The sequence below is a fragment of the Aquarana catesbeiana genome, linkage group LG05 (assembly GCF_042186555.1).
Source record: "Aquarana catesbeiana isolate 2022-GZ linkage group LG05, ASM4218655v1, whole genome shotgun sequence".
Classification (NCBI taxonomy): domain Eukaryota; kingdom Metazoa; phylum Chordata; class Amphibia; order Anura; family Ranidae; genus Aquarana; species Aquarana catesbeiana.
Window position 1 is genome coordinate 34,056,932 of NC_133328.1, and position 22,725 is coordinate 34,079,656.

Consider the following 22,725-nt stretch of genomic DNA (forward strand, 5'->3'; position numbering starts at 1 on the left):
TAAGGGGGCAAATCTTCCGGGGCTGAAGTGGTTAAACACAGACAAGACAAAGAAGACTTGGTAACATCTGACTTACCTATAAAACCTGCTTACAGACACCTCATTGGTGAAGCCCATCCCCCCCCAGAACTGGAGGCAGCTGTCACTTAGCTCTCTTGCTAGGCGTCCAGCCTTTAGCTTGGCCATAGATGCCAATTTAGTGACATCATTTCCGTCGATATACAATGCTGAGGGCAAAGAAACAGCAAGTTAGATGAGAAGATTAATCATAATTCACATAACCCACCCTCTTCCCAGGACAGCAAAAAGTGCAATAATTAGTTTTGCTCATTTAACTCTTATGCCCCGTACACACGGTCGGATTTTCCGACGGAAAATGTGTGATAGGACCTTGTTCTCGGAAATTCCGACCATGTGTGGGCTCCATCACACATTTTCCATTGGAATTTCCGACACACAAAGTTTGAGAGCTTGCTATAATTTTGTTGTCGGAAATTCCGATCGTGTGTACAAAAATCCGACACACAAAGTGCCACGCATGCTCAGAATAAATTAAGAGACGAAAGCTATTGGCTACTGCCCTGTTTATAGTCCCGATGTACGTGTTTTACGTCACCGCGTTCAGAACGATCGGATTTTCCAACAACTTTGTGTGACCGTGTGTATGCAAGACAAGTTTGAGCCAACATCCGTCGGAAAAAATCCATGGATTTTGTTGTCGGAATGTCCGATCAATGTCCGATCGTGTGTACAGGGCATTAGTGCCATACATCTCATCTCATCAATCAATGAGTCAATTACCGTAATCCTCAAACAACTTTCTCTATTTTTCTTCTAGTGGATGCCATACTCCCCGCACACCCCGATTTTCTTAAAATGGAACTCCAGACAACAAAATGCAATAAATAAAGTGTGCTCATTCAACTCTGACTCCTACACATCTCATCTCATCAATCTTTCAATCAATCATCATTCTCTACTTTTCTTCGAGTGGACCCCAAACTCCTGCATCCTCTAATTCCTTAAAATTTAACTCAAGACATTTTTTCTTATAGGGTGGGGAAGAGCAAGAATCTCAGGTTTTTATGGCTTCCTGTGTCCTTGATGGGAAGATACAGTGTATACCCTCACTAAAGCAGGCCAAAGACGCATCAAAATTTGGCTGGTTCAGCAGGGACAGGCCACATTTCAATCAGTATGTAGCTAGCCCTGTTCGACAGAAGTTGACCACAATGCAGCATACACACGATGGGATTTTCTGCCAACAAATGTTGGCTAGCAGGTTCTCAAATTTTCTGCCAACAAATTTTTGTTGTCGGACTTTCCGATCGTGTGTACACAAGTCCGTCACACAAAAGTCCACGCATGCTCGGAATCAATGCTCACCAAACACAACATTAGCAGAAGGAGCCCAAAGTGTGGCGCATGACTATTGAACTTCCTTTTTATCGGCTCACCGTACGTCTTGTACATCACTACGTTCGTAATTGTTGGCCAACATTTGTGTGTCCGTGTGTATGCAAGACAAGTTGGAGCCAACAACCTTCGAACAAAATTCAGCGGTTTTGTTGTCCAAAAGTCCAATCGTGTGTACGGGGCATTAGATTGACTTCTGCTGAACAGAAAATGTTCTCGATCAGTGGCTGCAGCCAAATGGCTACAGCTGCCTATAAGTGTATGCTGACAGCGCCGGGTCCTGCTGTCAGCATACAATGCCCCAGCAGGGTGGATCCCTCCATCCACCTACATTTTGTCCATAGCCCTTGTCAAAGGATCAACAAAGTCTACGGACAAAACGTGCCATAAAGTAAAGTCAGACGCTGATACCGAAACCAGAAGTGCCCATTCCGCCATCTTGAATTTTGGAAATCTACATTTCTCAACCTATGTGAGCAGTTTTATGGTAAATAAAGCATTTTTAATGGGAATTTCAGCACTATGAGCTTATTTTATCCTTCTATAGCCTACATATTGGGAGACCAGAGGAGTGATCTAAGAAGATTATCAGATGCAATATCACCCAACCCTGTGTCTTAGGAGTTGAGTTTGGTAAGGTGTATTGATGGATTCACAGTTTTGCACTTTAAGGAGCATGGTTTAATGTGAGCACAATTTATTAAGTGTACTTTAGTTGTGGTAATATTACACTATTTAACATTTTTCCCTTTGAGTGATACTGAGAAGAAGAGGATTCTGGGGCTGAGGACTTGGATTTAGAGTGGATTGATATGCATTTTAAAGTGGACATTTGATAAAGATTTTTGTGGAAGATGTGGAAACATTGAAGTGTGGTGGTGATGGTGTTGTATAACGTTATAAGACCCATTCTGGTATATGTGGGTGAGAAAATCCGGTAAAAGTCTGGGGGAGTGAATGGCAGGAAAATACTCACTATTGACAGTTAACTTATTCCTGAAGCACTGGACAGTTAGCTTTAAAGCGGAGTTCCACTCGAAAGTGGAAGCTCCGTTTGTTTGCTTCCTCCCCCCTTTCGGGGGGGGGGGGGAGGGGGGAACGGGTACCTGTTTTTGACAGGTACCATTCCTCACTTGCAGAAGACCTGGCTGTGGGGAGATCCCCCGGAAGTTCGGCACCCCTCCTCCTTCCTCCACCACCGGACCAGTTAGAAAGCGCAGCGAGCTTTGCGCATGCGCAGTAGGGAACCGGCCGTAAAGCCGAAAGGCTCCACGGCTGGTTTCCCTTTACACAAATGGCGGCGGCAGCACCCGAGAGCCGATTAGAGAATCGGCTGTGGGGTGCCGACATCATGGGATGCCTTGACAGGTAAGTGTCCCAATATTAAAAGTCAGGAGCTATTATATTTTTAGCTGCTGACTTTTAATTTTTGGAGGGGTGGGATAGAATTTTAAGGTTTGTTTTAAAAGGTTTTAGACCAATTAGTGACTATCACAGCTCAGAAGACCCACAAGAACCGATCAGAGGGAGGTGCAGTGGGATTCTGAATCTGAACAAAACTGCTGTGAAACTGAAACTCACCAACTGTGCGGTGCAGCAGAGATCGGAGAAGCTCCACCTCAGTGATCAACTCGGCCAACCTGTAATGGACAATTTGGTTGTTGAGTAGGGGCTGGCTGAAGATTTTCCTCTGGCTGGTGTAGTCAATTGTTTCCTGGATGATGTTTTCCATGGTTGTGAGAACTAACAATGGACAGAAAACATGAATTGCTACAAAATAAATATAAAATTACTTTCCACATGCTAAAAAAAAAAAAAAAAAAAAAAAGAAAAGCTGCTTCATCATACAGGGTCAGTCTACCCAAATAGATTATCTAATTTCTGGTAAATGCTGTTCTGAGCTTCTGGGTCTGGACACCTGCTGTGTCCATTATGAGGGGTACTCACCATCCCCTTGCTGAGTTCCTGGGTCTGGGCACCTGCTATGACTATTATTAGGGGCTTATAATACTAAATGATGTGGTGCTTTGCTTTCACTTGGCTGGCTACAGTGTGGAATATATATTGGAAGCACTTTATAGGAATTGAGTTGAGTAGTACACTTTTAAATCTTTGCTTTGTGATCGATATATACATTATTACTTTTTGTTAAACAGATCAATTAGCATTTAGACACATTATATTTATATTTTTACTGAATTCCACACTGTAGCATGCCAAGTGAAAGCAAAATGTCACATCATTAAGTATAATCATTCTTTTACATACATGTTATTACTATTATTATACACGATTTATATAGTGCCAACAGTTTACACAGCACTTTACAATGTAGAGGGGGGGACGGCACAATTACAGTACAGTTCAACCCAGAGGGACGGGGGGGGGGGGGGGGGGGGCGGCTCGTAGAGCTTACATTCTAAAGGGAGGGGGTGGTGGTACACAAGGTAATAGCTGCAGAGAATGATTTGATGGGGTGGCTCGGGGACAGTTATTTGGGTGTGGGATAGGCTTCTCTAAATAAATGAGTTTTCAGGGATCTCCTAAAGGTGGAGAGGTTAGGGGCTGATCGGACATACTGGGGCAGGAAGTTCCAGAGGATGGGAGAGGCTCTGGCGAAGTCCTGAAAGTGAGCATGGGAGGAGGTAACAAGGGAGCTAGAGAGCAGGAGGTCCTGGGAGGAACGGAGGGGACGATTTGGGTGATATCTGCAGATGAGGTTGGTGATGTAGATGGGGGCGATGTTGTGGATGTCCTTGTAGGTTATGGTTAGCATTTTGAATTTTATACGGTGGGGTAGGGGAAGCCAGTGAAGAGATTGGCAGAGAGGGGCAGCAGTCACGGATCGATTAATGAGGTATATTAGTCTAGCAGCAGCATTCATAATAGACTGAAGGGAGGATAGCCTGCGTAAGGGTAGGCCATTAACCTCCCTGGCAGTTTTCCCGAGTGTGGCTCGGGGTTAAATTTCAGCACCATTAGCGGTACCCCCGAGCCACACTCAGGATTACATCTCAGGATCCTGGTGCAGGATACTTACCTTGTCCCCAGTATCCAGCGATGTCCCCCCGCTGTGTCTGCGGGCTCCGCCCTCTGTCCGAAGCCTCTGTATGCTGGGCTCCATTTCCTGCGAGCGTTGCAACGCACGGGGGTGGAGCCTGGCGGCAAATTTAAAAAAGTGAAAATTCATAACACATACATCATTTTACAGATTACAGTACTGTATGAAATTATTTCACATCCCTTTTGTCCCCAGTGCTTTGTCCAGTGCCCTGCATGCAGTTTTATAATATAAATACTGTTCTTTCTGCCTGGAAACTGGAGATTGTCCATAGCAACCAAAAAAGTGTCCCTTTATGTCAAAAGTGGTTTTAGACCAGCTAGAAAACAGCGATAGTAAATTAGAACACTTGCAGAATTGAGCGATAGTGAATCGTGGGGAAATGTATTTTATTATTATTATTTTTATAATTATTTATATTTATTTATTATATTATAATTTATGATTTTGTGTTTCAAACTTCATCATACCCGGGATATCTACTTGACTCTTGGTGGACAGATTTAAGTGTGTTATTGCTAAGAATTACAGGCCTACAATATAAAACGGCAAATTTCTATGCAAAATAATTGTACCTCTATGAGACGCAAAAATCTGAAATAATCATACCGCCAGGGAGGTTAAGGAGAGAGTTGCAGTAGTCAAGGCGTGAAATAATCAAGGAGTGAATACGTTCGTGACATGTGACAACACATGGGGGTTGATTTATTCTGAAGGCAAATCCGCTTTGCACTACAAGTGCACTTGGAAGTGCAATCACTGTAGATCTTAGGGGGACATGCAAGGAAAATAAAAAACAGCATTTTTGCTTGTACATGATTGGATCACATGAAAATCAGAAGAGCTTCTCCTCAGATCTACAGTGACTGCACTTCCCAGTGCACTTGTAGTGCAAAGTGGATTTGCATTTAGTGTGTCGATATGAGCAGCTTAAAAAAATCCTCATTTACGTTTCCTTTTACTCACAAGTGGTAGCGCATAGGAACTTCTTTATTTTATTATAAGGGGCTCCCACCACCCCTGCTGGATTTCTTATGTATTTTACGTGCAGTGCTACCCCTATGGGGGCCGCTGATATTGATTGGTTCTTCCTCAAAAGTACAGAGGCTGCCAGTCCCCACAAGCAACAGTCTATTCACTTTAGCTCCGATAAACAGTCTAGGGGATGTCTTTTTAAGGTTTATTATTTGAAGAACGTCTACAGGAGAGGGGAACTTGGATATGAGATACTCCAAAACGCTTGACACTTAGGAGCTAGAAGACAATCTTCTCCGTAAGTAAGGTCATGTTGGACAGTTTAAGGCCTCACAGTTGAAGTCCCTGGGGCAAGTCTTTTTTGGATCTGGTTACCTTGTGCCATTGCACAACTTCCAGTAACCAGTGTAGCTTACAATACACTACCCAGTCACAGGGATTAGTCTAAGATCACTGCTTACAAATCCACAGGACAGCTTTCACCTTATGGCTTCTACCAGACACGGTCCAGTGAGTGAGATAGCACCTCTCAGGACCAGATCTCTTGTGGTGTGGTTCTGCAAACGGCTCCAAGTAAAGCCCTTCCAGGTCCTCAGTTCTGGCACTGCTGAGGCCTCTGGAGCAGCTGTACAGTCCATGGGTTGGAGCAGCAGCAGCCCTTCTGTCTCTGGAACCCTCTTGGGGAGAAGGAACCCTGCCCTTCAGTGTCTCAGACTATTTATCTCCATCCCAAGCCCTACAGGACACTACTCTCTAGGGATTGGCTGAAATATTTGGATTGGCAGTTTTGAGTCTCCTGCCCTAAGCTGTGGAAGCATCTTCCAGATGCAGGGGGAAGCAAACAAACTTCCAGTCTATGAGACCCTTGTAGGCAGGTGCAGTCTGCTTTCTCCATAGCAGGTGGCGCTCTAACGCAGCGGCCATGTTGCTGGAGAGGAAGACAGGAGAAAAAAGGCTACTCTATGGTTTCCTGGGTCACTGAGGAAGTGATCCTATTGGATGCTGCTACCCCATGTGACTCAAGCAGCCATTTTTGGTCAGGCAGAGCCTTTTTAAGGCCCTGGCTCCCAAGTTTGGTGTGCTTTTGGAGAGTGGCCAGAGTAGGGTTAGATAACCTATCTGTGAGGGACAGGAACGGTGTTAGGGAGAGGTTCCTGACGAGGAGGGTAAGAATAGAGCCTCATCTCTTCTGGAAGTTTTCCTGTTTGGAGACCAGACATCCAGGCTGCATTTAGTCCCCTTGCAACAGACAGTGTAATTCTGGCTGGAATCTACTCCCGTCGCTCTACTCAACTGTGAGTGTGCCTGGCTGGGTGGCTTTCCTACCGGGTTGGTTGTGAACGGTTGATGCATTTCTTCAAAACAAGTTTAGTGCACCTGCCTGTGTGAATAATTGTCCCCGCACCACACAGTACCCCACCCTGAACAGGCAAAAACAAAACAATTACTGCTCCCTTGATTGCCAAGAACAAAATTTACCTAGCATCCTATGCTAGGAGGGTTCTACATGCATCATGTAGACTGTAACAGGAGGAGCTACAGTGCCTTGCAAAAGCATTCACCCCCTTGGCTTTTTACCTATTTTGTTACATTACAGCCTTTAGTTCAATGTTTTTTTCATCTGAATTATATGTGATGGATCAGAACACAATAGTCTAAGTTGGTGAAGTAAAATTAGAAAAATATATACATAAAACTATTTTTCAGAAGTAAAAAACTGATAATTGGCATGTGTGTATGTATTCACCCCCTTTGTTATGAAGCCCATAAAAAGCTCTGGTGCAACCAATTACCTTCAGAAGTCACATAATTAGTGAAATGATGTCCACCTGTGTGCAATCTAAGTGTCACATGATCGGTCATTACATATATACACCTTTTTGAAAGGCCCCAGAGGTTGCAACACCTAAGCAAGATGCACCACTAACCAAACACTGCCATGAAGACCAAGGAACTCTCCAAACAAATAAGGGACAATGTTGTTGAGAAGTACAAGTCAGGGTTAGGTTATAAAAAATTATCCAAATCTTTGATGATCCCTAGGAGTACCATTAAATCTATCATAACCAAATGGAAAGAACACGGCACAACAGCAAACCTACCAAGAGACGGCCGTATACCAAAACTTCTTGGACTGGGCAAGGAGGGCATTAATCAGAGAGGCAGCACAGAGACCTAAGGTAACCCTGGAGGAGCTGCAGAGTTCCACAGCAGAGACTGGTGTATCTGTACATAGGACAACAATAAGCCGTACGCTCCATAGAGTTGGGCTTTATGGCAGTGTGGCCAGAAGAAAGCCATTACCTTCAGCAAAAAACAAAATGGCACGTTTTGAGTTTGCGAAAAGGCATGTGGGAAACTCCCAAAATGTATGGAGGAAGGTGCTCTGGTCTGATAAGACTAAAATTGAACTTTTTGGCCATCAAAGAAAATGCTATGTCTGGCGCAAACCCAACACATCACATCACCCAAAGAACACCATCCCCACAGTGAAACATGGTGGTGGCAGCATCATGCTGTGGGGATGTTTTTCAGCAGTCTGAACTGGGAAACTGGTCAGAGTTGAGGGAAAGATGGATGGTGCTAAATACAGGGATATTCTTGAGCAAAACCTGTACCACTCTGTGTGTGATTTGAGGCTAGGACGGAAGTTCACCTTCCAGCAGGACAATGACCCCAAACACACTGCTAAAGCAACACTTGAGTGGTTTAAGGGGAAAGATTTAAATGTGTTGGAATGGCCTAGTCAAAGCCCAGACCTCAATCCAATAGAAAATCTGTGGTCAGACTTAAAGTTTGCTGTTCACAAGTGCAAACCATCCAACTTGAAGGAGCTGGAGCAGTTTTGCAAGGAAGAATGGGCAAAAATCCCAGTGGTAAGATGTGGCAAGTTCTTAGAGACTTATCCAAAGCGACTTGGAGCTGTGATAGCCGCAAAAGGTGGCTCTACAAAGTGTTGATTTTAGGGGGGTGAATAGTTATGCACGTTGCCTTTTTGTGTTATTTTGTCCTATTTGTTGTTTGCTTCACAATAAAAAAAAAAAAAAAAAAAAATCTACAAAGTTGTTAGCATGTTCTGTAAATTAAATGATGCAAATCCTCAAACAATTCATGTTAATTCCAGGTTGCGAGGCAACAAAACATGAAAAATGCCAAGGGGGGTGAATACTTTTGCAAGGCACTGTAGGACACACAAAGCTCAGTGAGGACACTTCAAACTCCTAGATGTAGAGGAACAGAGCTGGGAATTAAAGCAGGGAATGCTGTGCTAGTCTGGGGTTAGTTTAGGTCACAGTGTTAGCGGGTCATTTTGTACGCCTGTCATATGCAGCATTGCAATAATACATTATTTCCCGTTGTCTGGAGCAAAAGGAAAAGCTTTTGGAAGTAAAAGTCAGAACTTTGTAAAAATAAAAATGACTTGTTGCACAGATTGTCCCAGAAGATAATAGTGGACTGACTTTCATCACCATCTCTGCTTGTATCAATAAACACGTCAGGAAAATGAGATATTCACTAATCTGAATGTGTGGAAGTTTTTCTAACGCACAATCAAAACATTTGCAGAGAGGCTTACCATACAAGGGTAATGTACTGCATATCTGATGAACAGAGGTGTCTCAATAGCTGGTGCTATACTATCATTGGCCATTATATTATGTACACCTGTCTATAGCAGTGCGCATAGTCAGCAAGAATAATGGAAGCATGCCATGGCTTTAGATAATGCTGAATTGCTAACAGTTTACACTTAAACTCAGCCCTTCAGCAGGGTCCCCTCCTTCCCTCTTGCTGCCGGCTACCTACAGCTTATAATACAAGTGCTGAAATACCCACCTATGACCGGGATCAAGTTGCTCTATTAACCACTTCAGCCCCGGAAGGATTTGCACCCTTAATGACCGGAGCATTTTTTGTGATACGGCACGGCGTCGCTTTAACTGACAATTGCGCAATTGTGCAACACTGTACCCGCACAAAATTGACGTCCTTTTTTTCCCACAAATACAGCTTTCTTTTGGTGGTATTTGATCATCTCTGCGGCTTTTATTTTATGCGCTATAAACCAAAAAAAGACCGACAATTTTGAAAAAAAAAGCAATATTTTTTACTATAATAAATATCCCCCAAAAATATATAAAAAAACAAAATTTTTTCCTCAGTTTAGGCCAATATGTATTCTTATACATATTTTTGGTAAAAAAAAAAAAAAAATCACAATAAGCGTATATTGATTGGTTTGTGCAAAAGTTATAGCGTCTACAAAATAGGGGATAGTTTTATGGCATTTTTATTATTAATTATTTTTTATTAGTAATGGTGGCGATCTGCGATTTTTATTGTGACTGCGACATTATGGCGGACACTTTTGACACATTTTTGGAACCATTGGCATTTATACAGCGATCAGTGCTATAAAAATGCACGGATTACTGTAAAAATGTCACTGGCAGGGAAGGGGTTAACACTAGGGGGCGATCAAGGGGATAATTGTGTTCCCTGTGTGTGTGTTTCTAACTGTAGGGGGAGGGGACTGACCTAGAGGAAATGACAGATCGTGGTGCCTAGCTAATAGAAACACACAAATTGTCACTCCTCACAGAACGGGGATTTGTGTGTTTACACACACACACGTCCCTGTTCTGCCTCTCGTGCCCATGATCGCTCGTGGCCGGCGGTCATTGCGACCGCCGGCCATGAGCATTGGCACCCCCGCAGTGCGGCAGTGCTCGCGCGCCTGCTATCCCACTTAAAGGAGCCGATGTAAAGTTACGACGGCTCGCGGGATCGTGCCGACCTGCCGCAGTATAATGACGGCGGCTGGTCGGCAAGCGGTTAATTATCATCAGTGTTGGTGTGTTTTTAGGTAGGACAAAAAAAACCAGCAAAATGCGCACTATTGTTTCTGGGCTGTACTACGGGTACAAACAACATTTAACACACAAATGTGGTATCACTGCGATCGTCAGGAGCAGGAAGATGTATTTTGGGTTGTAGTAACAAGAAATATACAGCTAAATTTAAAAAAATATATATTTTTTTTTCTACTATTTTGGGACAGTTTTCCTTTGAAATAAAAAAAAAAAAAAAACAGATGATATCCATTACCATTTACTACCAAATGAAAGCCCAATTTGTTTTGAAAATATGTGATATAATCCACCTGGATGCACAAAGTAGTTGTGATGATACAACTATGTACGGTTTTACCAACACATGTCAAAGTTGCAAAATTGTGCTTAGGCATTAAGATTTGTTTTGCCCTTAGGTGTGAAGGGGTTAATAAAGTGCCACCAAAGTGAAGCCCGGGGCCGCGTGCCATTCGGTCAGCATTATTAGATAATCATGCAGCTGCAACTCAATATATGAAACGTGCAGATATGGTCAAGAAATTCAGTTGTTCCTTCATAAACATCAGAATGGAGAACTTGTGTGATCTAAGAAGGCTTCATTGTGAAATGATTGTTGGTGGTGGAAAATGCTGACTTCTGGGGATTTTCACATGATAGCATCTCTAAAGTCTTCAGAAAATGTGCAAAACATCCAGTGAGAGGCAGTTCTGTGGGTGAAAATGTCTGGTCAACAACAGAGGCCGGAATAGCCAAATTCCTATAAAGCTCAACTCCAGGACTACGTTTAATAATATATCATTAAATGTGTTTTTTTTTTTTTATGCAAGCGATTTAAAGTGACACTAAAAGTTCGGGTTTTTAGCAAAAAAAAAAATAACAAACATATACTTACCTCCACTGTGCATCTCGTTTTGCAGAGTGGCCCCAAACGTGCTCTTCTGGTGTCCCTCGACGGCTCTCTCGGCTCCTCCCATCAGATAACCCCCTAGGAGAAGCGCTCTCCTGGGGGTTACATTGCGTGCGCGCTCCCGAGTCCAGCATTTGGCATCAATAGAAGCCGAATGCAGGACTCGGCCCTGCCCCAGGTGCCCGCCTCATTGGATTTGATTGACAGCAGCGGGAGCCAATGGCCGCGCTGCTATCAATCTATCCAATCAAGAGCCGAGAACCCCGGGCAGAGAGAGAGCGCATCCCCGTGGGACAAGTTTGAGGGTTCAGGTAAGTAAAACGGGGGGGCTGGGAGGCCGGTCACTGACAGGTGTTTTTTTCACCTTAATGCATAGGATGCATTAAGGTGAAAAAAACACGAACCTTTACAACTCCTTATACCCATACTTGAATGGTATCTGTCTCCTGTACAGCAGAACTCAGACTGGGCAAGAAGAAGCAGCAACAGGAGCCAGCCAGCTATCCTGCAGTGTTCATATGCAAACAGAGAACATGCTGATAGGAGGAGACAGCAGAGTTACAAAGAGATGAGCTCATCAGTCTGCTGCTTCTTCATTGACTGCCCAATCACTGGCTGGGGGAGGGACAAGACTTAGATCTATGCTGTGTGGCAAAGCTGTGTAAATCTAAGGACTGGATGGACTGAAAGACAAATCCTTTGTCAGGAAAAACTGCTCACATTTATGTTGTTCATCTGTGTATTTAGTTCTTTGCATGGAGTGCAGCTTTAAAGTGTTACTAAACCCACAACAGTAAAATCAGTCTGTATATGCAGTAAAGCGTGCTTGTTATACTCACTGTGGAACCTAAGGGGTTAATTCTCTACATTATGTAAAAAGGCTGTTTGATCCTGTATGTACAGATCCTCCTCTTCTTGCATTGTCCCCATAACATGTCCCGATAAGACAGAGTTACTGGAGTCAGGCTGCACATGCTCAGTCTGGTGTATTGCTTGTTTTTTTTTTTTTTTCCTTGGGAGGGTGCAAGTGATCAGCACAGGGCCAATCAGCACTGTCCGGACAGTAGGTCCGGTGTCTTGCATCCTGATAGGACAGCCAGTGCAGTATGAAAACTCCTCCTACAAGCTTTAACCAGACATCGATAGAAGTCACAAGACTGCTATATACTGCTGATGAGAAAATATATTTATCAGTTTTTATTTACTAAAATAATTGGATTTCCATGTTCTGTGTACTGTGGGAGACCAGATATAGGGAATGCAGTCCTGGGTTTAGTAACACTTTAAGCAGGTAAGAAGTCCATGACTGCCCATGCAACTAATCTTTACAGGAATAATGTGCAGAAAAGCTTTTTTGTACCCACAATATGTTAAAGAGGACCTTCACCTCTCCCGCATAAATTTTTTTAAACCCTTTTGCCTATTTTGCTGCAGTATGCTAAATTACCATACTCACGTGTGCAGCAAATCCAACATTGTCAGCGTTGACCCGCCACAGCCAGGCCATGCGCCACCATCACCTTTGCTGATGTCATTGGGAGCTGGCTGTCTCTCTAGGTTCTTTCAGCTGGCCCCTTGATGATGATGCACACTGTGTTCTAAATTGCCTTGAAGCCCCCAGAGATGTGTGACTTGACTATCCCAAGAGGCTGCATGGAGCAGGGAGTAGATCATTCTTGCCTGGGTGCGAATACCAGCAGGCCCATACATCAATAAAAAAAAAATATGTCTGCATATAAGGAGGCGAAGGAGTAAGTTTAAGGAAAGTGGGTAAAGAGGGTGAAGGTCCACTCTAAACCTTTAAGAGGCAAATATATATGCTATAAACATGTGTATGTTTGATTAACGACTCCGGAAGATTTACCCTACTTCATGACCAGGCCAATTTTTGCGATACTGCGTTGCTTTAACTGACAATTGCGCGGTTGTGCGATGTTGTACCCAAACAAAATTGACGTCCTTTTTTCCCACAAATAGAGCTTTCTTTTGGTGGTATTTGATGACTTCTGCGGTTTTTATTTTATGCGCTATAAACAAAAAAAGACCGACAATTTTGAAAAAAAAGCAATATTTTTTACTTTTTGCTATAATAAATATCCCCAAAAATATATAAAAAAACTAATTTTTTTCCTCAGTTTAGGCCAATATGTATTCTTATACATATTTTTGGTAAAAAAAAAAAAAAAAATCGCAATAAGCGTATATTAATTGGTTTGTGCAAACGTTATAGCGTCTACAAAATAGGGGATAGATTTATGGCTTTTTTATTATTAACAAAAAAAGAGTGACAATTTTGGAAAAGAAAAATGTTATTTTTTACTTTCCGCTATAAAACATATCCAATAAATAAAAAAATAAAAAAAGTCTTCATAAATTTAGGCTAATATGAATTCTGCTACATATTTTTGGTTAAAAAAATGCCAATAAGTGTATAGGGATTGGCAAAAGTTATAGTGTCTACAAACTATGGGTTATTTTAATTTTTTTTTTACTAGTAATGGTGGCGATCAGCGATATTGCAGCGGACATTCTGACACTAACTGGCAATTTTGACACTTTTTGTGGACCAGTGACACTAATACAGTGATCAGTGCTAATAAACCCAGAAAAGGAGGATCGAGGACACTCTATGCAAAACCCTTGCACAGAGCAGGCAAGTATGACATGTTTGTTATTTAAAAAAAAAAAAACCTTTACAATCACTTTAAAGTATGTCTCTAGGCAAAACTTTTTTTTTTTTTTTGTCTTGGATGGCATGGGGAAGGGTTAACATTCTGGCAAATTTTTATTGCTGTCTGGGTCCCCACTGGGGAGATACACCTTCTATTTGACCATTGTCACCAAAAGAAAGATGTGACAATGGTGAGGAGAATCTCCTGGGAGAAAGTTGTTCCAGGGACAGGAATTCCCTTCGCTTTGGCAGATTTTTTCTAAGTTCCTGTTGAATCTCTGGGACAGGAAGTAAAGAGAAATTTCCCCAATGGTGCACAGATAGCAAAAATTAAATTGTTGATAAAATGATATTGAACTCTGGTTTAAAAAATATTCTAGTATCCGGATTTGTCCTCCTCCTGCTTTCGGGGCTGTGGACAGGTTGGCTCTGCCCTTCATACATGGTGGACTTGTCCTAAGGTCTGTCATTTCTGGATACAGGTTCATTCCTTAATTCATTCAGTTACTATGCTTAACATTACTAAAGACCCTTGCATAGCCTTGCTCAATGAACCTGTGGAGAATATCCCAAGGTACACACACTCTAATTTATTATATGTTTTTGGCGGCCAAAATTTCCATTGCTACTGCTTGTAAAAGTCCAGTGATCGACTTAGCTTTAATGAAGCGAAAACTAACCTGTATTATGCTCCATGACAAATTGGTCAGCGTCCTATGGGACAAGCAACTCCTGTTTGAAAGAGTGAGGACCCCTTGGCTTTCTTACCCGCAGGCACGGAACACTTGGGATTAACAATGGATCAGTGCTGGGTTGGACTCCTGGACGGTTGTGGTCCCACCTCTTTGTTCTCTTTTCTGACTCACTTCCTTCTCTTTTTCTAACTTGCTTCTTCCATTCCTTCACTCAGGTGCAAGATGGGCCCTCTGGTCAGACCCGCTGTTTCAACTTTGGGGCTCCCGTCTAGATTTTGTATGTAACAATGTCCCTTAAAGGATATGTTGCTGCTACACTTGATTTTTCTACATATATATATATATATATATATATATATATATATATATATATATATATATATATATATATAATTTTTTTTTGGGGGGGGGTGTTTGATAATTAAGTTCAGTGTTGGATGACATAGTGGTCACTATGGTTGTAATAAAATCATTATTATGCCTATAGGTTGCCTAGGTAGATGGGTGGGTTGGTTGACCCCTCTGCCGAATGCACAAAGTTGGCCTGATGTTAGGCCCACGGGTTGTTTGACCTATTAGTGACATATAAACGAAAATGTTTCTCAATAACAGTTTTCACTGATAGGTACCACTGATAGATTGCACTGATAGTCACTGATAGGTGGCACTGATAGTGGCACTGATGGACATTGGTAGGTGACACTGATGGGCAGCACTGTTGATGAGGCACTGAATGGTGGCACTGTGTGCACTGACTGGTGCCATTGTGGGCACTGATAGGTTGCGCTGGTGGGCACCGGTAGGTAGCACTGTTGTGCACTGGTAGGTGGCACAGGTGGGCACAGATGAGCTGGTGGCAGCTCTCCTTGATCGGGACCAATGTCCCTCTGACAGCAGCCAGTGATCGGCTTTTTTTTTTTCTCCTCACGCTATCAGCGCGAGGAGAAAAAATAGCTAATTACCGGCTCTATTTACATCACATGATCAGCTGTCATTGGCTGACAGCTGATCACGTGGTAAGGGGTTGGGATCGACCCCTTACTTCGATCTGTGATCAGCTGAATCATATAGACTCGCTGAGCACGCCACGCGCGCCCTGCAGGGCGTCATTCAGCTATAGCGCAGATCTGAAGAAGTTAAATTACAACATTTAACTGTAAATCTGAAAATTGAAAACAGATTGAAAAAGAAAAAATATTGTATTCCAAAATGTATTCTAAACTAAAAAAAGTATCTCCTCTTGCTCTCAGCCTCTTCCAAATACCTTTTTTTTTAAATTATTTGCTGCTGTGATCCGATTCCCTGTTAAAGAGTGTTTATGTTCATTCTCTATGGTCCCACTATATGTAGGAACGTAGCTACCCTCTCTCGCTCACTCCTGAGATGGACTATGGGACTTGTAGTGAGCATAGAGTAGTACACATGACCACAACTAACATGCGCTGCACTCCGTGTGGATTATTTTTGGAGATAAGGATATAATTTTGCATCACCTTAACCACTCTCTATACATGTACTTTAATTACTGAAGGTTTAAAAGAATCTAAGTTAAAGGGTTTAACAGATGTGTGCCTGTTCATGACCGGTAATGTCTAGCAATTGAATAACAAATACGTAACAGTCATCCTTGGGTGAGTCTGTCTGTGTCGCTGTATTAGGGAACGCGAAATTCGGGAATCAATGAACTGTGCCACCTCCAGTTAGAACTGGACTGTATGTCTGTATCATCATGAGCAAAGAATAAAAAAAAGACATGAGACAAGGTTCTCACAGGACGTGGTGTAATAGCCGGCTCTGTCTCTGACGTTCTGTGGCCTTTACGCCTGCCATGTTTTGCATTTTTCCTACTTAATCAGCCAGATATTCCCTGGCCACTGACAGCTCAATCACCAACGTCATTCCTCGTAATTCTAAAGCCCTATTTATAGTCCACCTGGGACAGGAAGTGGCTCACTAATTCCCTTTCGTTATTTAAAAATAAGATGTGATGATGTTACTAGGAAGATATAAAAAAAAAATATTAAAGTGAACCTGTTCTCCTTTTAAAACTTATAAAAAGTCCTGAAGAGCAGATACCACAAGATGCTTGCAAATGTACCTTTAGTAGCCACAGATTTGGTGCCAAGCTGAGATTAAGATTCATTGTTCGTTTACTTGAACCTGATTTTATAGCGAAGTATAAAATAAGCCAAAGTTAGGTTAGAATGTTTTTTTAGTCAAAAGATCTAAAATATTGCATATATTTAGTATTTATACTTTCAATAGGCAGGTAGAGCTTTATATGTTCTTTTTGGAAAATACCCGTATCTCGTTCGTTGAAAAAAATTATTTGCAGAGCTCAAACCTAAATTTAAACACACATCTGGATGAGTCAGAGAAATGACTCCTCTCTCCCTACTCGTTAAAACAAAGTATAAATCAGTGATAGAGGAAGTAAACAAATTATGATGGACTCTGTAAGAGAAGCTCAGTACGCGTCGGAACCAGAAGGCTATTACATGCTCATACTCATGCTTGTAATTCTGAGTGAAGGATCAATACAAAATGGGCTTTGGCAACAAATTAGAATGCTTGCAAAAAACTTGAGCACATGCACGCACACCTGCACTCTTTGTATTGGCACTGGTGCCAAACCACCTTTTTAAGCTGCACTATGACATGAACAAATTACTGTGTGATCTTCAGCTAGTTCCTGCTTTACCTGAGCCTTGACCTGCTATACAGTACCTGTCTACTCATGCATGACCCGGCTTGCCCCTGACCTGTCTTTGGATTTCTGCCTGCCTGCTGGGACCTCAGCTTGTACTCCATCTCTGCTCCTGTCTTGCAGAGATGGCTTTTTTACTTGAAGGGAAGTGCTGGAACTGGAGAGAGTCCAAAGAAGGGCAACAAAAGGAATAAGGGGACTGGAGGACCTCAATTACGAGGAAAGACTACAAGCACTAAATGTATTCCCGCTGGAAAAGTGAAACTTGAGAGGAGATATGATAGGGATTTACAAATACCTTAATGGTGATCCCAGTATAGGAAAAAAATGATTCAGTCATAAGGAGTGTAGGAGGACACGGGGCCACACAATGAGATTGGAAGAGAAGCAGTTTAACCTTAAACTGCGAAGGGGGTTTTTCACTGTCAGGGCAATAGGGATGTGGAACTCTCTTCCACATTTGGTGGTATCTGCGGGGAGTATTGATAGTTTTAAGAGACTCTTAGATATGCACCTTAAGGAGCACGACATACAGGGATATGGGAAATAATTATAGACACACAGGTTGAACTGGATGGACTATTGTCTTTATTCGCCCTTACCTACTATGATACTCAAGTTGTGGCTACTTTCTAAAGAAAACAAACTGTAAGCCTTTGCATGCTTTTTGCTTTAATACACCTGGAATGCATTTCACTGATTCAAACTAATATTCATTTTGGCTTTCAAACAAATCCTCATTGACCTTGTATCTGCAGCCACCGTGGAGTACCCTTCCTTGATATTAGCTATAGATTCTGAGTTTTTGTTGCTCTTCCCTCCCAGCAGTGAGTTGGCAGACTACCAGCCTTCTAATTTCTATAGTAGTATGAAATGGATCTGCGCCATGGAAAAAAAAAAAGAACAACTAAAGGAAATGCTGCTACCTCCACTCAAAGCCCAATCTGCAGGTGGGCTAATAAGGTAATATTCAATATAGAAGTCTAAGCACGTGGGTGGGGCTCTGGGTATTCCGTTCCTTTCCCGCTTGAGTTATGCAAAGTACGGGTCTTTTGAGACAAATCAGGGATTTTGATTTTAAGATGCTTTTTCTAGTTAAATAAAAACAACAAAGGTATGCTTAGCCTAAAAAATGAAAAATCCAAAAACTGCTGCAATCAAAAATACTTGAATAGTGAGGAATAATATAGAATAGAAACGTAAGATGCAATGTTAATTGATTGTCACAAAAAAAAAAAAAAAATAGTAAATATATGTAACTATTAACACTATACAGTGATGTAAACCACTTTGGAACATTGAATGTAACAAAAAGTGTAAAAAAAAAAAAAAAAAAAAACCCACAATAAACTGGGTCCCTAAAATGTGGGTTTAAAAAGGAAGTAAACCCTCAGAAAAAAAACAAAAAACCCTGCGAGACAAAGGCATAATTAGCTAGTATGCATATCATGCTAGCTAATTATGTATTACTTACCTCGGATCGAAGCCCCTGCATCAGTCCACGTCTTCCCCTCCGACCGTCGACATGTCCCGGAGTGGCTTCCGGGTATCGCAGCTCCGGCCACGATGACGTCACTCCGCACATGCGCGTGGGAACGGGACAGTACAACTGAAGCAACGGCATATAGCGCCATTGCTTCAGTTGTCTTAAGTGCACATGTGCCGCATGACGTCGGCACATGCAAATACAGGGATATCTCCTAAACCGGGCAGGAGATATCCTTGTTAGCTACAGGTAAGTCTTAATATATTAATATAGGGGCTTACCTGTAACATAAAGTTGTAAACAAGGGTTTACAACCACTTTAAATGCTAAAGACAGATGTGTCAATCTCGTGAATAATACACATGAAAAATGAAAACAATGTTTCACAATGTAATATATTCAAAAAAATAAATAGAAAAAAAAAAGGGTAATGAAAAAGACATAAAAAATATAAGCCTGTGTATGCAGCTTCCCATATGCTTTTCCAAATGATTGATCGTACTAGGAATCCCACCAATCCTTAATGTGGATTAGTGGATTCCCACTATAATCAATCATTTGGAAACGCATATGAGAAGCTGCATACACAGACTTTTATACTTTGTTTTCTTTTATTCTCTATTTATTTTTGTGAACATATTACATTGTGAAACATTGTTTACATTTTTGGTTGAGGTTGGGAAGATTTGGGGTCTTGAAAAGGGCAGGTGGTGGCCGGGGGCCTGGAGAAAGGCGTGGAGGAATGTGAGGTCCCTGTAGCTGCGCTCTGTCAGTCTCTGGGTGTTCGGCTTACTTTCTGTCCTCTAGATTTTGATAAGATCAGATTTCTGGAAAAAGGCCGCATGCATGGGTTAAATGTGTAATCGTTTCTTAGCCTGAGGGTGTGTTTAGGTTGAGGTTAGGGCTTTGTTCTGGATAATTCTGTAGTTTGCTAGTAATTCACTAATGTTTCTTTGTATATCGTTCTATTTGTGCTTTTTGGCATTTGCTTTTTTGTTATCTGCTGATGCAAGCCTGTTTGTTTTTGTTTATTTATGTATATATTCTTTTTTATTTCTTTTTTTATATATGTAAATATGATTTAAAAACCAAAAATTTACAATATAGGTGGATGTTGCGCTGCAAAATAAGTGTCACCTTTAAATTACTCTAATACCCCCTATTTCATAGATAAATACCTTGGGGCAAATGATGTTGAATCTGTATGGCGAGTATGTAACTTTCCCTTTAAATCTCAATACATAATAAAAAATTAATTGTCAAAAACAAAATGCATAAATAAATTCATAAGCTTAGAGTGTATATATAATCCCCACCAACCTTAAGGTATACCACATGGCATATGAAATAAAAAACAAACAAACAAAAATCTTATCTATGCATAAAGTCACATGGGGCTAAGGTGCTATAAAATATTCCAGCATGTACATAAATGTTATTTCCCAAAGTACAACGTGCTTATGAAACATAATATTCAATCCATAAATCAATTCATAAGTCCATAAAACAATTCATAAGTTCATTACTAAACAAATATTCAAGTTTGGCGCTATTCCTCTACAAATATATCAGTGATAAACTATACATACTCTTAATACCCAATGCTTTGTGTCATCAGAAAAAAAATAATATACATATTAACTTTTTATATTACCACATAATGATAAACATGTGCAAAAATATAAATGGTGCAAATAATGTGACAAAAAAACAACAAAAAAATGAAAAGATAAATATAATAACAATAAAAAATGAAAAAATATATATATATAGAAAATAGCCCTTTGTTGTGAAACAATATATGTGTTCTAGATAGTGTTCATCCATCCACCGTGCTCTTAATATAGGTGTTGCTAGAAACAGTATAATCCAATGCTTCACCACTAGTGCTGGTAAATTTCGCACTCACCAGATCCCTACAGTCCGTAGGACCAATCAAGCCTTTAGTGTTATTATGGCCCACAAAGACCGAATCACCAACTTTTCCTTCCTTAGCTACTCCTCATGACCTTCGCCAGACCACGGGTATATTCGGAAGTGGGTAAACATCAAGCCCCAGAAAGGAAGATAACACAATGATTGTGCAACACAGTTTATTATTATATTATATTATAAAGTATTGGATGGAGTTTTAAAGAGTTTTAAAGAGATTTTAAATAAACTGTGTTGCACAAACAAAATAATTCAGAAGGAGGGACCTTGTGGAAAGTTTGGAGGGAAAGGAATGATATTATCCCCTTATGTTATTTTTTATGGACTTATGAATTGATTTATGGATTGAATGTTAAGTTTCATAAGCACGTTGCACTTTGGATAAATAACATTTGTGTAAACTGGAAAATGTTATTGTATCTTAGGCTTGTCAGTTTATGCATAGATAAGTTTTTTTTTTTTTCACATGCCATATGGTATACCTTAATGTTGGTGGGAATTTTATATATACTCTAAGTTTATGAATTTATTTATGTATTTTTTTAACATTAATTTCTTTATTATGTATTGAGATTTAAAGGAAAAGTTATATACAGCACTCACCATACAAATTCAACATCATTTGCCCCAAGGTATTTAGCTCTGAAATAGGGGGTATTAGAGTAATTTAAAGGTGGCACTTATTTTGCATCACCACATTCACTGATTTTCTAATTACCTTCTAATTTCTATGTCTATGTCTCATTTCTAGGCGGATTTACAGAAAGAGGGGAGAGCAGAGTGCTTAGACCAGGTATGATTGCCTCCAGTGCTGCTACTGTGAACTTTGAGTATGAATGAGGGATTGTTTTAAGAACATGAAAATATTTGAATATCCGAAGTCTGAACACGGTGTTTGTATAATTATATTACTTTATAGAAATAGTAAAAAGTAGATAAATAAAAACTTTTGAAACTTTAATAAAAAAGGATTGTAAGCCATTTTAGTCTACCATACCAAATGCTTATACAGTACATTTCCACGGGAAAAAAAGCACTGTAGACTTATTGTAAAGAACCAGAGACCTACCATTTGCGACTCCCCACATTCGTTCCTCTTGAAACTGTAACATCTGATAGATGAACCCCATTCCTTCCTCCCCTATCAAATTTTTACTGGGTACTCGGACATCTTCAAAGAATATCTGAGCCGTGTCTGATGACTTCATTCCCATTTTGTCAATTTTCTTGGTGACTTGGACACCTAATAAAAAAAAAAAATACAAGCAATATGGATTAAAGAAGAATGCCAGGAAAATAAAACAAATTCAAACTATTATAATCAACAATGCACCTAGTCCTTGGCTCTAGCAATATGATTTTTAGACTCTAAAAAGTGTGACTACATGTCCCCAGATTACATGTTCTTTTTTATAAAGACTCAAGCATGCCTGAGCTCTGCCTGACCTTTAGGCTTCATGTAAACGGACGTTTAGGAGCAGTTGGGCATTTTTTTCAGCTGCCCCTGAACTCTCCTCTGTTATCTTTATCAGAACATGTACACAGGGGTCATTTACAGTCATTTCTAGGCAGTTGAGTTTAGAAGCATTTTTTGGAAAGCAAATAAATGCATTCAGGGGCATTTGAAACACCAAATGCCTGTGACAGCTTGTAAACACTCGTAAACGCGGTAACTCGTGTTTAGCCGCGTTTCACTTTTAATGGAGATGCATTTTTGACTATTTAAAAAAAAAAAAACTCTTCTAAAAGCAAACGTGGCTAAACGCGACATTTAAACGCAGCAAAACTGACGTTTTTAAATGTCGTGATTATCTGTCAAGTTAAATCGTTCAGGAGATGTTTCAAAATGTCCTGTGTACATTAAGCCTTAGTTGAACCATGAGGCTACAAACTCCAAGTAAATAAAAATAGGATTTTTCAGATCAGCTGATAGCATCATTGTCCAAAAAAAAAAAAAAAAAAGGATTTTTCAGTTCTCTGCCGTTTGTCCCATTTTAGCAGTCGTTATACGCCTACTTCCAG

At 40.8% G+C, this 22,725-nt stretch overlaps 1 protein-coding gene across 1 annotated transcript in view; it reads right to left on the reverse strand.

Moving 5' to 3' along the window:
* LOC141144172 (probable acyl-CoA dehydrogenase 6) overlaps positions 1–22,725 on the reverse strand; it is a 196,573-nt gene that overhangs the window by 15,729 nt on the left and 158,119 nt on the right. The window contains exons 7-9 of the mRNA XM_073629593.1: positions 21,773–21,946; positions 2,998–3,159; positions 77–227 (exon numbers count right to left, since the gene is read on the reverse strand). Coding sequence (XP_073485694.1) covers positions 77–227; positions 2,998–3,159; positions 21,773–21,946 — 487 coding nt within the window. The remainder of the gene's footprint in view (positions 1–76; positions 228–2,997; positions 3,160–21,772; positions 21,947–22,725) is intronic.